The 18,047-nt window shown below is 38.6% G+C and overlaps 1 protein-coding gene across 1 annotated transcript in view; it reads left to right on the top strand.

Annotated features, from left to right (window-relative positions):
* Window positions 1-16,650, top strand: part of LOC129238907 (headcase protein) — a 53,040-nt gene extending 36,390 nt beyond the window's left edge. Inside the window, 4 exon segments of the mRNA XM_054874138.1 lie at window positions 5,591-5,779; window positions 13,570-13,658; window positions 14,314-14,413; window positions 14,569-16,650. Coding sequence (XP_054730113.1) covers window positions 5,591-5,779; window positions 13,570-13,658; window positions 14,314-14,413; window positions 14,569-16,650 — 2,460 coding nt within the window.
* The last annotated feature ends 1,397 nt before the right edge of the window (window positions 16,651-18,047 follow it).

Genomic DNA, 18,047 nt, shown 5'->3' with positions numbered 1-18,047 from the left:
TACGGAGTACGATAATAAGCGTGCAAATGTGGTATGACGACATGTGAGTACGAGTGTTAGTTTGACCTGCAAACAAACCAATCAATCGTTTGTCGTAAATTTAGCAAATTTATTGCCCATTTCGCTTGATGCGTTCATATGAGCGGCCAGTCTCCAACTTCCATTTTCCAACCAACCTTTATTTCGGCAAATGAATTGGTTTTTGTCTAGACGCGCACGCTACGCATTTTAATATTTATTGGCAGAAATCGGTTAGGGAAAATATTTCTGGGTACACAGTGTACTTATGAGTTTATATCTGCATTCCCATATGTACTTTTGTGTGCAGCTACATATTTTGTTTATTTCCACACGCATGCCACACCTCATTAATTTCCTCTTTTCGCACTCAATTTTTGCCAAAACATACTATAGGATAATTCAGAATGAAGCAGATATGACCTGATATCGTGGCATATATAATCCTTTTTTTTTGTTGTTGCGCGTAATTGAAAACTGCTCTATTATTAAACATAGACCATATTTTTGTACGTTACTATTCCTGATCGTCGATTTGACGAACTGTTTTTAAAGCCATGATTTTTTTACAAACTGTGATTTTGTTTTGGGATTTGCTTAAATATTCTTTACTTTTATTTACTCCAAAACCATGAATACTGACTTAAAAACGCAAAAAATATTAATGAATTTTGTTGCTACTTTTGCTTGTATTTCATACCTTTCGTGGTTTTCGTAATTACGTTTGGAGACGTGGCAGAAATTTTTCGTATCTGGAAAACGCCTGACTTTTTTTACATATCACTCTTTGATATTTTTATATAAATCCAATAGCTCCGCTAGCTTCGGAATGTTATGATTACAGTTGGATAACTGAAATACTCGTTGAGGTACCCGCAGGTGTTTGCAGGCCTATTTTGTGTCGGATATATGGAACGAAGAAGTATTTGGGCTCACGTGGCGTTTCACATTGGCTCAGCGCCAAACTCACTTGGGCGTTACGAGCGTCAATCAAGAATAAAAATAAATAAATATAAAATTTCAGGCGATCATTTTAGTGCAGCAAATTAAATCGCAGTTTAAGTTGTCTGCTCGCGTTTTGCATATGTATTGCAATTATGCGCTCACAACACGACTGGCTATACCCCTCCTCTGGTACATTTGTGCTTAAATACACTTAAGGTTATTATGTGTGCTTAAGTGTATTTGTTTTTATTTCTACTGGTAATGCCTTGAACGTTAGTTCAACACCAGCGTCATAAATAAATCTCTGCATTTCCGGTTCACATAAATATTATCACACTACACCCACTACCTTCACCAACTCCCCCCCTCCTTGCACACCGCGCCCGTCACAAACGCCCAATGCTTGACTTATAGAACTAACCGTATCGTGCCATAGCTTATATCCGCATCCACTTCCTCCTTCACAACCTTTTGTGAATTCGCTGGTATCAACTGCTCATTCGCGTTTGCCAAGAAGTAAAACAATAGTCATAAACACATTAAATTAAATTGCATTTCAATTTTCTGCCGCTGCCACCAGCAACTCACACCCCTTCGCTTTTCTTCTCAACCCTGCAGTGTTTTTATTTCAACCACTCATTCCGCTTGTCCTCCTTCTCCTGCTGCCTTTTCTAATTCACAAACTCATATATTACACGTACAGTGCCTTTAAATAGCACTCGAACCACTTTCGCGCTTCTCTAAACAAAAACTGTCGAAATATAGATTTATGTGTGCGATTGTTGTTGTTTGCAATTCTTTTCGCTTAACTACTATTTAGTTATTGTTTGATATATTTCTAATGTGTAGACAAAAGTGCTTTAGCATACACGCATGCATACATACATACACATCTAACTACACAATGTAATCCATTAAAAACTTTCCTTTTGGTGGCGTTTGCTCTGCCATAAATTGTATTTCCTCCTTGCTTACTGTCTGTAAGGATATTTTATAGGTTCTTGCCTGCAGACAGGACCTCCTTTGCTGCCAACCTTTCCCAGCGTTGTAGCTAACCTTTCATGTACTCAAATATTTTTTTGCAACAACAGCGCGGCACTTTATTAAAAAGCAATAATGTGTGTGCTGAAAAATAAAAAATAAGAACTGAGAAACGAATAAAGTATATCGCAGCGCGTGGTAAGGAATGGGAACAAAAAATGCAGTTTTCCAAACCGTCCAAAGTCTCTCCCTACGAACCGCTTGCCCCTAAGGAATTTAACTATTCTGCTTGAAAAAAGGGCACCACCTCTGTATGTTTTGCGAGAAACTAATGCGTTTGAGTCTCTCGCAAGTTTTTAGTGTCTGCCGGTATTACTCTTCAGCTGCAGCACTTTCGACAATTTTTCAATTGTTCACGTATCCTATTATGTTTTTCGCTTCCCGGCGCATCAGTTCACTTTTCGGCAAATATTTATTTTATTGTTTCGTTTTGCTGGTTGCTTCTTATCTCTTTACTATCCTTTTGTACTTCAAGTATAGAAATCACTTAATCTATTGTAACTTCCTTGCATCAACCCCGACAGTATCAATGCCAGCAGGCAACAACAGCAAAGGGAGGATAGATAAAACCTTCGAACAATAGCGCAAATACTGTTACAAAAATACTTTGCAGAACAAATGTCAACAGTCCCGCCTTCATTATCCACAACTGCTTGGCTTATTCCACAAGTATTTACATTGCGCTACATATTGTATTCGCAATACCTCCACACACACACATAGACGTGCCATATTTCCAAGTAGGCACAATCAGTTTATCTTTGCTGCCATTGTACTTTTCTCTAGCCAAATCTGAAAATTAGTGCAAACGTTCATTAATCGAATTTATTGTTTTACTTTCATTCGAGTGTTATTTTTGCGTATCTTCCCCCTCAATCAGAAAAGTGGCACAGATTGGTTATTTCGCCTATATTCGTTCAGTCGCCATTGCTTTGTGCAAATACGGCATACTTCTCGATTGTTTACGTTTAAGTTGATATTAATTTGTTGGCTCTTTCCATGCGGCGCACTTTCTACATCGACAGTCATCTCAACAGCCTCGTCCCACGTCACCGTCGTTCATTTAGATCTGCTCTTAGGCAAGTCTACTTGCGGCAAATTGACACTGCGTCTGTAAAGGGTGGACCAAATACCAGCAACCTTGAAAATCAAATAAAGCAAACGAAACTGAGTTGATTTATACATTCCTTCCTTCCTAGAGAAGTCTAGGGCCAATCTCGATCATTTACGTAAAAGTAATTAATTCGTGAGGCTAATCATTAACAACATCCTCAAAAAGGAGGCTAACCGTGACAAATCGGAGATACGAGCGAGCAATTGACATCGTCAAAACCACTGATTAACTGTGAGGCTGATAAACGCCTAACTGCTGTGTTCGCACCACAGTCGGTGCTACTTATACATTACCTGAACGCACCTTCATTACATCCATCCTGCGATTCCAGCATCATTTACGTGTATGCTGTTACAACAACATGAATTGTTAGGGCGAATATGTGAAACGGTCCGCTATCCTACCAAAGATCGCCAAAATTCAAAGCTTCAATGTCGGGACATAAAATCTAAAATGTTAATATCCACGGAAGCATTGACTTTCCGACGGTTATTCAAATTTGTATGAGAATGTGGAGCGGTTGTCATCGATACGGAATCAAGGCTCGTGGATTGAGTTCCATACTTTTCTTCACGCACCATACGGTGAAAGGGGGACCCCCGCAAGCTAGTTTCATGAAATATTTGCTGAAATACTCTCATACAAAACCCGCGGTGGTGTGTTTTTTTGGTCAAAACTTACTTCCTAAAAAAAGCAAAGCTGGAAAATAATTTTGTTTAAAACGACTCACTTCATTCCGAGGTATGATACTGACTCACTGTCGAGATTTCAAAGGGCACAAAAACTGCCAGCGGCAAAATGGATTCATTCAAAACAAGGTCCTACAGTTGGACCACAAGATTTGTGAGTTTGCTTCGCTATGGTGTTTGCGTTTGTTGATTGATATTTCCGAGAATACAAATGGGATGTTAATAATCTAAAAATTGCCCCAGAATTCCGTGGCGTCTTCATGGCTCCAGTTCCTCTACTGAAAGTTGAAGTCAACTCGGATGTTAAGCCTAATAAATCAAACCTTATAAATCCTAATAAAATGTTTATATGCCTAAAATAAATTGCCGAAATTGCAACCAGCACGTTGAAATTAAAAGTTCAGTGATTTTGCAGTGAGAATTTTAGGTCACCGACCTCTAATGAATAGTCTAGTACATCTATTTCACGAATTATCCGCCTATTACCATCACGCACTCGTGCTTCCATTTGTCCTTGAATAATTGCAACTCGTGCTCATCATAAAATTGTCAATATCAAAATACAACTTTACTCCATCACACACACACATACTTACCTGATAATAGAGTAATGAACGCTCCTAATCTACGTGTAATCGCCTTTGATGGTCACCTGAGAATATTTCTATTACTTTCCGAATTACACTTTTCCGTTTTTTTTATATTTGTGGGGCCACGCGCGTAAGTCAATAAACGCATTAGTCTGCCCCACAAATACCTTGCAGCCGCTCCTTGCACATATGGCTTTGATGTACAAATAACTATTTTCGTGCATGCATGCAATAGAATATTTAGATTTGAAGACAAATACGAGCTAAAGCATATGTTTTTTTTCGGCTGGCGGGATTTGCAAGGAAATTGAGCTTTTTTATGTTTCTCTCCTTTTGTCTGTTGGCAACTTTGTTTTCGTCTATTACTTTATTAACCACAAAAAACACACGCTCTGCCTTATTCTTATTGATTATCAATTTGGGAATATGTTATGTCAACATCGACCGTAACAATGCCCGCACACATACACATGCATATTCATACATACATACATACAGCGAGGCATAAGGATTTCGCAGCACGTTCATTCACTTTGTCTGCAGTTTTAGCTCATTCAAGACTTTAGGGAAATCCGATGTTATTGGCATTACTCGCGCACACTACTCGTAGCTTCGGGTAGGAGTGAAGGAAGGATCCTCACATGCTTGCATACATATATACATATGGTGTTGTACTCGTATGTTCCTTCACACAGCTACTTATGCGAATTCAATTTAGCATAACTTAACGGTGCTTAATATATTTTCCAGGTATCCTTTGCGGGCACCTCTATTCAGGTTAAAAAGTGTTCGCCAGAAGAGTGGCAGTGGATGGTTACGCTGGAGCATCAGCGAACTTAGTAGCTCTCATTTTGTGGCAAGCGATTGGCGCACTTGGTTTCGGCACGTTTCGCTTTTATGGTTCATTTGTCTGCTGTGTGGTTTTCTTGCAGGTGGTTGCGCCAAGTTTTGTTGCTTAGTAAAATTGGATTATAAGTGAAATTGGGACGCTGTTGGTCCTTTTTGATTTGCACGTCTTGCCTTTTAATATGTGGATAAGACAAAAAGCAGATGGATGAGTTGAATTTTCATTTGCTGAGAAGCCTTTGTTCAGCCGAAAAACAATAAAACTCTTAAACCATTTGTTGAACTTTTTCATATTTTCCCGGAATTATAATTGTTATTAAATTACCCTCCTTTCTCTTTTCTTGCAGATCGAGGACGAAGGCAATCATGGCAACGACGAGACCCGTCTGTTTATTTTATCTTCTTTGGCTCAGTCGCAAATGAGTCGTGTCGCTTGCATTTTATGTGAGGAACCGATGTTGGTTTTCGATCGCTATCCGCTCGTTGACGGTTCATTTTTCTTGAGCCCAAAACAACATTCAGCCGGTTGCATTGAGGTAAGTGAACTGGAGTTGGTTGCAATTTTTATTAAATTTTTTCATAGCTTAGCTTCGCTTTCGATACCTTTGTTAACCAAAAAGGACTATAAAATGTATAGAAAAGGCTTAAGACGATGAGATAAATTAATAGACAACAATTAGAAAATATTTTTTTAATTTTTAGAAGAAGAAAAAGTCTGATTTGATTATATTAAAAAATAGCTTAAAAAACAATATTTGGCCTTTATAGAGCTTTTATTGCAATAGCAGTGCAGATTCTTCCCCTTCGCTGTCGATGAGCGCATTAGCAAGCTTCTTTTCCTTTTGCATTATTTTCTTTCTGCACCAAGTAATCTTATCGTTCGCATGTGCAACTCTACGCCTTACAACTTCTTCGTGCAATTAATCTTCATACCGTCAAATGACTGACTTCAGATCAAAGCCAACTCAACTCGCTTCAACTAAACGCCCACATACGACAAATTCGACTTTTCATGTGCTGGCAAATGATGTGGAAAACAATATGAACAGAGGGAACCAATACCTTCATGTGCGCCACAATGGTTGCACTATTCTTCAGAGACGTTTACATTCCTTAAAGGAAGAAAGCAAAGAAAAAAAAGAAAATGCTCGATCACTTTAAAATTTCTAGCGTCATTTGAGACACAAATGCGTTAATGTAGTGGTAGATAGACAGACAGTTGACGTTGAAATCGAACATTTTACTAAGCAGTGATTGAGCCACGAGAACAGAACCATTGACATGGGAAATTTATGGGCGCCCCGAGACGCCCACATTAGTGAACGGATAGGTACTTCCATGTGTACACATATGAGTCTCTACAACACTCCAAATTTTTAAAACTATTTTATTTTTTAAATTTATACATCAAGACTTACTATGAGCGTCAAAAACTAATACACGCCACGCTTTTTTGCGATAATAAAATATAAGCCACGTCGAAACAATATTAAAAAATTAAAGCAAAAAGCGCATATTTCAAAAAAGCTGGAAATGACAACACAGGTGAATTCACACTAAAATAGTTTTCATGACCGTTTATCTCAAAATTAGATGAAACAAATTGGCTATATTTTGCTCAAAACTACAACACAATGAATATGCATACACACATATTTGCCATCATAATTTACAAATACCACCATGCCAAGCCAAAGCCAGGCAGACGACGGTCTGTGCAACACGATAGAGGATCGATTACGGAGACATTTTGTGCAAGGTTAGCTAGAGGTAAACGGAAATAAACGACCGCAACTGAAACGAGCCCAAGGCAGTTACCGTAACCGAGCAACTTTGTGCGTAACTACCAGTCTATGGATCCCGTTTTGAAGCTGAAATACAGATATGGAAACAAATGTTTTTAAGGGGTGCGGTCGCGCGTCCACAGGCAATGACCACCCTCCAAGTGCCATAAAAAAGCTTGAATTCGATATTTCGCAAAAGTGTACTTCCATCTATATATTTTTTTAGATATTGATTTGAAAAAAGGTTTCGATTATATGTATATATGAATTGCGAATTCATGTGAAGTGCAGAGTAAGATAAACTTCGAAATTGTGAAACAAATATTCGTCCAAAAATTTATTAGAAAGCAAAACCATGAATATATAAAAAATATTATTCTGGAATCTACGCACAAACATATTGCGGACGACGTTGCCTGTTTGTTAACTGGCCCTACGCTTATGAACATCTGTAGAAAAATGCAGAAAAGTCTGGATATAATTGACACTTGGTGTTGTGCTAATGGGGTATCGCAAACCCTACCAATACTGGTATTGTCCTCTTCACCAGAAGGAGGAAGCTTAATAGACTCGTTCTGCCTAAGCTAAAAGGAGTCACAATCCAGCTATCCAAAGAAATCAAATATCTTTGAGTAATCCTCGATAGTAAACTCCTATGGAAGTCACAAAGACATCCAAAGCACTGAAAGCCTTCTAGCAGTGCCAGGGATCTTTGGGAAAACGTGGGGTCTTTCTCCTAGCAAGATCCTATGGATCTACACAGCTATGATAATACCTATCATCACCTATGCATCAGTGGACTGGATGAGTAGACTCTCTCTCTTGGTAGCCAAAAGGACCTTATCGAGACTACAACGCACTGTTGCCATCTGTTGCACCGGAACTTTTCCGAATAATTCAGGCCCAGCATTAGATGATATAGTTAGTCTACCACCATTTGATGTTTTCATCCAAGGAAAAGCCTAGAAGGCCATCTGTAGGCTGAAACACAATGGGAATTAGTAAGGTCCCTGTGTGGCATTGGACAGCTGAGAAGGCATGGACTTCGATCAATTCCCGATTCCCGCCACGCCCCTTGACTCCATGCCGTCAGGAGTCATACTTGAAAGGAGATACAGTGGGGTGCTGCCAGAAGCTGGTCAAACTCTGAAAATGAGCCGGGCAAACACTGTATTGGCTGGCTCCAGGTGAGGTAGATCTGTATGCATCGGCAGTGACAGCAAAGCTGCGCTCATGGCCTTAGACAAGCTTCCAATCACGTCAAGCTACCCTTGAATCCTAAATACAAGCTGAATTATGTCGGTAGACATGTAAAGTGCAAAATAAGGTAAAGTCCGAAATTGTGAAAAACATATTCGTCCAAAAATGTTAGAAAAAAAACTATGAATACATAAAAAAATATCTGTTTGTACCTCTGCATAGAGATGCAGAATGTAATTGTGAAAACTAGTTAAAATTTCGAGTCGATCGATCAAGATTTGTAAATGGGTCCTTCCGGCTTTAAAAATGAGGTTTCGTGAGAAACGTGAAAACAAAATTCTAACCTCCCAACTGTACTTAAGAGGATCGTACGATCCATGGTAGTTTTGGTTATTTTGCTAATATTTAATTTATGGGTGCATAATTTAACCCAAGTGTCTTTGGTTTTGTTTAAAAAAATCTTACAAAGAGGAGACGCAGAAAATGCCTACAAATGGATGTAGGTGTTGACTTTCTTTTGACGCTCTTATGATAGTGATGATGTTACTATTGAACGTTTCATTAGCAAGCCGTACCAAGCGTTGACCCTACAATATAGATTTAGTATATGTATTATTTTAATATTCCTTTCACGCATTTCTTATTCTTCTGGCTTACAAGTCGGAGCATATTTCTTGCTAGCTTTCGTTTTGTTAGTTGTTAGTTAGTTTTGTTGTCATCAAGTACGCCTACTGCCAAATTGCCTACATATTTGCCTCAGTTTTATGCTCTTATTGTTACTAATAGCATTGAAAGTACTTTAAATTGCCGTTGCATTAAACTGTATAATAAAATATTTTCGGCACTCCTATCTCGTAAATCGCCAGCATAAGTCCACGTGAAAAAGGGCATGTGCTTGCAACTGTTTGTGTATGCCTGTGTGTGTGTGCTGCCATTTTGTAGTCTGTTTAAGTCGCAATAATTACTAAAATGCACGCCAGCAAACGGAGAAGAGTAGAGGCTGCAGCGAATGGTGCTGTTCTTGTGTTGCATGTAGCGTTGTTTGTTTGGCTGCGCGGAAGGAGCACAGTTGCATGCAACTACCCACATACACATGCACTGGTATATAGACACATACATATATGCTCCTAAAGTACGCATGGCGGGCGATACAGTAAGGCAGTCTGCATTTCAACGCGATATTTAGCCAACTTTCTTCACGCCTACTCATAAACCTAAATTCTATGCTGTAGCTTGGTTTGCGCAACGCAGCACTTCACTTACCTTCACATTCAGACATCCATACATACATACATACATACATAAGAATATTAGTGTATATCTCTCCACACTCCAGTCTGCGCTTTCCTAAAGCCTTTTGTCTACCTCATTATATTTTGGCAACGGATTTATAACTCGGTGTTGTCAGCTGTGCTAGAGTTGAAGTTGGCTGCCACAAACTGCCGCTAAACGCCCGCCAACAATGATGGGCCTTAACTTTAATGCTGCTACCTCTTCCCATCGCAGTCATTCCCATTAAAACTTCCATCCAGTCCATATATTTGTATGATGTTTCTGTTGCCTGACAATGCCTGGTCGCTTTGTAGCCGCTAAATTTTGCCAGTTTACTGTGGGCGTAGATGTCTCTGCGCTGCATCATTTGGCCATAAGGAAGTTTATGCCTTGCATTATTTCAAATTAATATGTCTGCCTGTAGGAGTCACTGTTAATGTAGGTGTATGAGTCTGCAGCGGGCTTTCGAGGTTCAGCTGCAGTTCGCTGTCTCTTGGGTTATATGACGACGCCCAGTGCCAGGAAATGTCAGAAGTTGTAGAAAGTTTCGTTTGAGCGGCTTTGTACTGTTTCAATTCCTTCCGCTGCTTGGCTGGTCGCTGTCTTGAACTTCTCGTGCGTTGCGTTCCTCACTTGCATATTTTTTCACATTTCTCTTTTGTTGCACATTTGAACATTTTGCTGCCTTATGGTTTTTCCTGACACCGTTTAGATTTAAAAAGTTCAATCTTTACTATTATTGCGTGCAGAAACTTTACAGTTATACATTTTATAGGAACAAATTTCACTGATTGGATTTTTAGAGATTAAAAAACTGCAAATAAACGCAAAATAAAAACATTTTTTTTGTTCTTTCGCTGGCCCCTACATTTGTTCTATGGCTAAAGAAAATATTTAGCTACATTTATTATTTTTATTTTTTGTAATATTTACCCTTGCCGCCAACGTTTTGAAAGTTGCTATCGAATTCCTTTAGAATTAATACACTCTTATTTTAATTTCGTATAATTTTTTTACAAATCAGTATCCCGAAAATGATATTACTTCGAGTGAGCCTGAGAATTCCCAACATTTTTAAAAATTAAAAAACTTAAATACTAATCTATTTCGTTGGTGTCGAGAGGAGACCACATAATATTGATCTGTAAAAATGTATGGCAAAGTGAATTTTCCATAGGAATTCAATGGCAATTTTCACAGCATAGGCGGCATGGGTAAATATTTTTCTTTATTATTTTATTTATTATTATTAATATTTGTTATTCTATTAAATAAAAAATAAATATAGCAGTCCATAAGTTCGTGCGTTTTTTAAAGGTGGTTTTAAAATTAATAAAAATTAATCAATAATATATTTTCCTTCATTTAAAATGTCTTCCCAACGTTTAGGCAAATTTTTAATTCTCTGCTCAAAAAATTTGTTGTCCTTGGAGCCAAAATACGCTTCGATATCCCTTTTTATAGCTTCTTTTGAGGAGTAGTTCTTCCTACTCATATGAGAAAGGTGATAATCACAAGGTGCAATATCCGTAGAGTATGGTGAATGTGGCATTAGCTCCCATCCGAGCTCGTTCAGCTTGCCTAATGTTTTCCTTGCGGCATGAGGTCTTGCGTTGTCGTGGTGAAACAAAACTTTGCGTCTATTCACTAATTCTTTTTAAGTGCCTCATTCAGGTTTGATAGCTGATGGGAATATTAATCAGCAGTTATCGTCTGGTTTGGTTCCAGAAGTTCATAATAAACAATACCGGCCATATCCCACCAAATAGACAGGAGAATCTTCTTGGGGTGAAGGCCATCTCTAGGGGTCGGTTCTGGAGTTTCATCTTTATCTAACCATTGGCGTTTGCGAACAGGATTATTGTAAAGGACCCATTTTTCATCACCAGTAACGATACGGTTCAAAAACTTTCATTTTCAAGCCGTTGCAGCAGCTGAGAATACACATTCCCTCTCTGCTGAAGGTTGGCGACGGAAAGTCTTTGCGGAACCCATTTTCCCAGCTTTGAAACCTTTCCCAACTGAACCAGGTGTCTGTGAACTGTTCCATGCGATGGATTTAACCTCTGAGCTATCATATCGACTGTCAAATTTGGCTCAGCTTCCACGAATTCATGGACTGACCTGATTGATATAAGAAAATACGAATCCTATATCTTAGGCCATAGAACATTTTTAGAGGGTAGCGCCAAGTAAAAAAATTCTTTTTTTGTGCGTCATCCTAATGTAAGTTCATATGTACATACATACACTTGTTTGTGAAATTTCCATCTTTTATATTGCTTCCGCCAACAATTTCATATGTGCCCAATATTTTGAAAGAGGTGTAAGGCACTAAGTAAATCAGGCATTGTTTATTATTCATTTGGCATTACGTTAGTTGAATCTGATAATGTTCACTATATGTTGCTTATTATTTAAACAGTTTATTGTTAATTATGGAAATGATCTGAGTAAAAAAAAATAGCTAATAGCAATCAGCCAACTCTGATAGCCAACCCCTTTTCTAACTGATGGCACCACTACAAGCAAAAAACCTCTGAAAAGTCGGCGACAGAATTAAAAAACTGCACGATTTATGATTTATTTAAAATTATTCTTTAAGATGTTCTACAAAACACAAAATATTTCGTTTGGGTCTTTCACCTAACCAAAATCATTTGCGACTATTAATATAATTTATTTCCGTTATATGTATTCAACCAGCAGAAAAACTTAAAGCTATAAAATGCTCTGTACCTTATATTCCCCCTGTCTTCAAAATTGAATGCTTTCAAATGAATTTCCTTTGTATGTTGGTTATAAAAACAAAATATAAATGTTTGCATTAACTACTCCGTAGCAACAATATCAACGAAAACATAATCTGAACTTAAACAGATGAGTACTCGATCAGGTAGCGCAAAACGCGGGATGTTTTTCTCCGCTTCAAGCTACGTTTCGTTACTGCTAGTAGCCCATAGCAATAGTCAGAGAGAGTGTTGAGTGCTCTCTGTATTTGGAATAGGAGCAAAGCCTTGGAGTCGGCCGGAACGCTACTTGCGAAATTCTTCATGTGTACTCCAGCTAATACTACGGCTCCCGCTTCTGTTGCTCTGCTACTACTTCCATAGCTGGTATTTGAGCACTGTTCGTTTTTGTTTTGTTAGATGCATTTTTTACGAGTTTTTGCGGTGCTACACTGAAAATATACGTAACTGACCAATTATGTAGTGTAGGTTGTAAGTATGTTTCCTTCCTTTATGTTAAAAAAAATCATATCTGGCTATTTTTAAACGATTTATTATTTCAATACGTCCATGATTTGGAATATGGCGTTGTATCACAATCTGCGTGAAGTCATCAATTCTATGTATAAATACAAACTAACAGAGGAATATTTCTGGTTCAGAGTTTTATGCAAATATTTTTTTTATTAAAATATTCAACAAACAACAACATGAATACAGAAATACATCAAGTGATTGATATTTACTTAAAACAATGGTTCTCTTTTAAAACACGAAGGTACAAACAGACAACCGAAATATATTTTTTCTGTTATGTTTTCCCTCGCCGATGATTGAATTGTTTTGAACCTTTTCCCATGTTCACGCATTTCGAGTGATAATGCGACATCAACAAAGAATATAAGCTCTAGAAAACACAGACTAGCGACACACTGAAAAAACTTAGAGAAATGCTTTTTACAAATAATGAGGTAATTAGGGTAGCTGTTACCTGCTCCAAAACACCACCTGGTGCACAAAGTATTTTCTAAAAGCGATCGCATCTCGGCTGGCAATGACAAACCTGCAAGTGTATTTCTGCCATAAAAAACGATCTGCCTTTCGGACGCGCGCAGGTCCCTCCATTTGCGGAAAAATATCAAGACGCACACCAGACCTACGCGGAAGAGCTCGGTCAAACATCCAATAAAGGATTTAAGCGCCAATATATAAAATATAGAAGAATTAATTTAAGAAAGTCCAAAATTCGTATTAACCCTTTTGAAAATTGCTCGAACATCATAAAACGTTGTTGATAAAGTTTTCTTTTATTAATAATACATTTTTCTAATTAATTTCCAGGTGAAGTATGAAGGAAGGCCACTATATTTGACTTGCGTTTGTATGGCTTGTTTGGATGGTACCTCAACGAATCGTGTCATTAACTGTAGGTAAGTCAAATCAAAGCAAGTTTAACAAGCAAAAAAAAATAGTTTGCTTTTAATCGATTGATAATTTCATAACGTTAATGGGAGAAAATGATTTCACACATATGCCGACCCAGAGAATTATACTATTCTTGCACTTCTTCGAAATTTTGTAAAGGCAACAAAGAAAGGAAACTCCAGTATGCTTGAGGCATATATCCAAAAGTTAGCGTTAAAACATTCCTGTGCAGCTCAGGAGCGTGTGAATCGAGGGTAGAAAGTGAAAACATTATGAGGTGGTAATTTTAGAGCGTACGGCAGACCTCAAAACACAGGTCCACTAATTAAAAGTTATCCTAAATTTTTAGTTAGGCGGAATTGGGACACTTTTAAAATCCTTACTTTAAGATAAAATATAACAGCAATAATAATAATATTCTAAAAAGACAAGAGCCTGATTATATTCTGCAAGATCTGTACGCTTTTATGTACAACTCATAAGCCGGCTGAGAGGTGCTAACGACGAAAATAATAGCGCAACTAGCATTTGAGAACTGTATACCTCCAGCCCAATGATTTATGTAAAGGTCGCTTAGAGACAAACTATTCTGTTTTATATTTTTACAAACTTTCAATCTAAATTATTGGTAATTTCTATTTTATTTCGGTTTCTATTCAGGTTCTGTGGCGAAATTTGGGATGGCTCGAATCTAGTCCTTGGCACCATGTATTCATATGACATTTTTGCCGCAATGCCATGCTGTGCTGAGCGTCTAAAGGTGAGCAAAGAAAAGATAGCTTCGACAAAAATATTTTATGTTCACTCATTTTTCTCCGCTAGAATATTTTTATTGCGCTCATGTATTCGTATATGATTTTCACAACTGTTTTTCGTCTAATAATGATCCCGTCTCTTGTTTTTCTCTGCTTGCAGTGCAATAATTGCTTCAAATTGCTTTTGCATCCGCAGCAGCGTCTCAATTTCTACAGCGACTATTCGCACTGCGTCACCTGTCCATATTGCGCCACGCAGGATACTCACTTCGTCAAGCCGTTGAGCTTCTGCTACACCAAAAGCAATGTGATACGCCACCAGGCGATCGCATAACATGAGGCCCCGTTGGAGTCCACGGAAATGCTGGCGGCAGCGACAACAGCCACTCAAACAACAACAGCAGCCAACACTGCCAGCATTGCGGCTCCAACGGCAAACAATAGAAACAGCAGCAGCAGCAGCAGCAACATCAGTAGCAACACCAACATGCAATCGAAGAAAATTGTGCTCTATAACCCATCAATTGATTACTCAGCACCGCTGCAACAACAAATCAATCCTGAAATCATTGGTGCACATCCTCATGCACAACAATACCAACAGCAATACAGCGGTGGCAGCGGACTCGGTGCCGGTAGTTCGGCCAACAACATACACAACACAAATCAGGTAAGACAGCCACTACAGCCACAGCAACAGCAACAACAGCCGCAACAACCACAGGCACAGCAGCAGTCACGTTTGTCGGCATTTACGCCAGTGGCTGCTGCACGTCTGTCCTTAGCTGGTTTGGCAGCTGCCGCCGCTACGCCCGCAACCACTCAGTCGAGTGCATCGATTTCGTCATCACAGCAGCAGCAGCAGCAACAGCTTCTACTACAGCAACAAATGCTGGCAACACTACCGCTAAAATTAAGTGAGCAATGTAATTTAAGTAATTTGCATTTGAATAGTTTTGTTAATGAAATGGGCGAGATTAAGTCAGGTCTCGAACAGCAACAACAACAACATAATAGCAATCAGGTGGTAGGGCTTTTAGGACGCAATGGTGATTCTAACAGTTTACTAGCAAACAGTAGTGTCGGTAGCAGTATTAGTAATTTATTAATTAGCAATAATTTAGCAACGGCCGCAGCAACAGCACCAGCAACAGCAGCTGTAGCATCCGCAAGTGGAGCAGGAGACGCAGCAATAGCCCTATTGCCAACCGCAAACAAATTGAATGGGTTGTGGAGCCAATCGCACGCAACAGTTGCTCCATACAACATCACTGGGGTCAATGCTGGCTCCAGTATACTATTCGGTAACCAAACGAGCACCTCCGATGCCATTTCATCACTCTGGGGTTGCTCCCCCTCGTCCGGCTCCAGTGGTTCTTCCTCCACTAGCGGCTGTTCGAGCGGCTCCGGCTCTCAGCCTTCATTGAGCCCCACCTCCACTGCATCCACACGTCCGGACTATCGTAGCAACAGCAAGGAGCCATTGTGGTCGGCATCGCAAACATCGCCCAACAGCAGCAACACTCTCAGGGATACTTATTACACCACAAAGGCAGGTGTAGCCATAACCGCAGCAAACGCTTCGGGCGGAGGGTCTGGCAATAATGGCCCCAACAATCTAGGCGATAGCGGCCAGCAGTCGACGTCGCCCAGCGCATCCTCCACTTGCTCCTCGGCATCGTCCACCTGTTCGTCGGGCCTGGGTTCGAGCACTGGCATAGAGGTTGGCGTGTGGCCCAATTGCAAGCTACAAAGTTATTTTGCAGCCGATAATTGCGGTGCCGCCCAGCCCGATGAAGCTGCGCAGTTCGCCAAGATAAGCAACATTTGGGAAATACCGAACCCGACGGCAGCCGCCACAACACGCGCTACCACCGACCTATTCACTGATCTCTGGTGCAACAATACTGAACGGAACAGTGTCGCAGCAGGAGCACGCGTCACGAGCAACACAAATGCCGATTTCGACCTGGCTCAGCCCATCGACTTCACCGACTCCAACAACATTTGGCGCACAAACATGCCGGCCACAACATCGCTTGCAAGCTCCACCAAGCAACTGCCGACGCCAGCAGTGGCGGCTGGCAATAACAACAAAGGATTGCGTGCAAATATAGGAACCGACTTGGATAACGGCGGCATGGGAATGAGTGCGGCGGAGGCGGATAGCAACACGGCGTGCATGCAGTTGTTTTCGGAGCAATTCCTCAATTATATAAACATAATTAACTATGCGGATTAACTCATTATGAAATGAAATGATAAAAATTTAGCGAAATTTTTTAACAGTACATAATAAACAAAGGCGACAGACATGTAAAGTAAAGTGGTTCAGCAAGCAGCGAACGGCAAAAATAATGGCGAAAAGTGAAAACTAACCAAACAAACTGATTTGAACAAAATTAGAAAACAGATTTATTTGTAGTAGCAATAATGTGAAACGATGAGTCGACGTCGGGTTTTATTGTGTTAATTATTATTTTTTTTTTTGATACGTGAGAAGGGAGAATTTGAAATAAAATGCAGAAGTAATGAATTGCAACTGCAAAACATTTAATAATACTGTTATTTAGTTACAAATAATCATACTAATAAATATGTATTAGTAAGAAGTAGTAGCTGTTTGACGTTTAATGAAAATGAAAAAATTAGTCCATTTATTTTAGTTTATTTCTAGATGTAATTTTATTTTGCACACTGTGAAGTAAAAGCCTTGAGTGGAACGTTTTGCGTTTAGCTTATTGCCGAAGCCGTGGATATGAAATTTGCTTAGAAAAACATTTATGTACACAGAGCAATAGAACTTTGCGAAATTGTAAAAACTGCGCTACTAACTTTTTTCATTGACCAGCTGAAGTAATGATTTTTCTTTGGTGCAAAGGACTTCACTGTGCATAAAGTACCAGCCTAAATAAATTTGGCACACGACTTGAAGCTGCTAAACGCGAAATGTTTCCGGGCAAATAAATATAGCATAAAGTAATTTCTTTCTTGTTTGAGTTATTTTTTTAGTTAAATTCAAAAATCTGCAATTATCATCACTGAAATCAATACGTGTACAAATGTTTATGTTAAAAGAATTTGTTGAATTTTGTTTGAGTTTTATTTAAATGGATTTAAAACACATCTCACTGTAAATTATGACTTATTAATTTATGTGTAATTATTTTTATTTAAATTTTTTTTTCATTTTGGTTTTGCCACATTTACGAAATATTTCTACTTATTAAACTGTTAAGAATGGAAAATGCATAGAATTAAAAAAAATTACCAAATATTTTTGTTAACATAAAGAAAACTACGTAAAACAAATTATTACTACAAAAACATCACAATTTTTGTGTTTTAATTGATTATTTGTAGAGATTTTACGTCATATAAATTAATTAATTAGTATTACTTTGAAGTTTTACTTATTTTAAAAATTAAATTAAATATTGCTGTGTTTTTCAATAAACATAAACCTACTTTTGCAAAATGAATGAGAGAATGTTGCATCAAGTAACAAGTAAATGTATATTTAGAAGAGGGCAATTATTGAAAAATGAGTGTTAAGAGAAAATCCCCAATTCCCTAATTATTAGATTTTAGTGCAAGAAGATATTTAGTTATGCGTTGCTTGTAATTTTTTAGCGTAAC

Source organism: Anastrepha obliqua, chromosome 1 (genome assembly GCF_027943255.1).
Source record: "Anastrepha obliqua isolate idAnaObli1 chromosome 1, idAnaObli1_1.0, whole genome shotgun sequence".
NCBI classification, from domain to species: Eukaryota; Metazoa; Arthropoda; class Insecta; order Diptera; family Tephritidae; genus Anastrepha; species Anastrepha obliqua.
The sequence above is the reverse complement of the archived record's forward strand: the minus strand, read 5'-3'. Positions and strand labels throughout refer to the sequence as shown.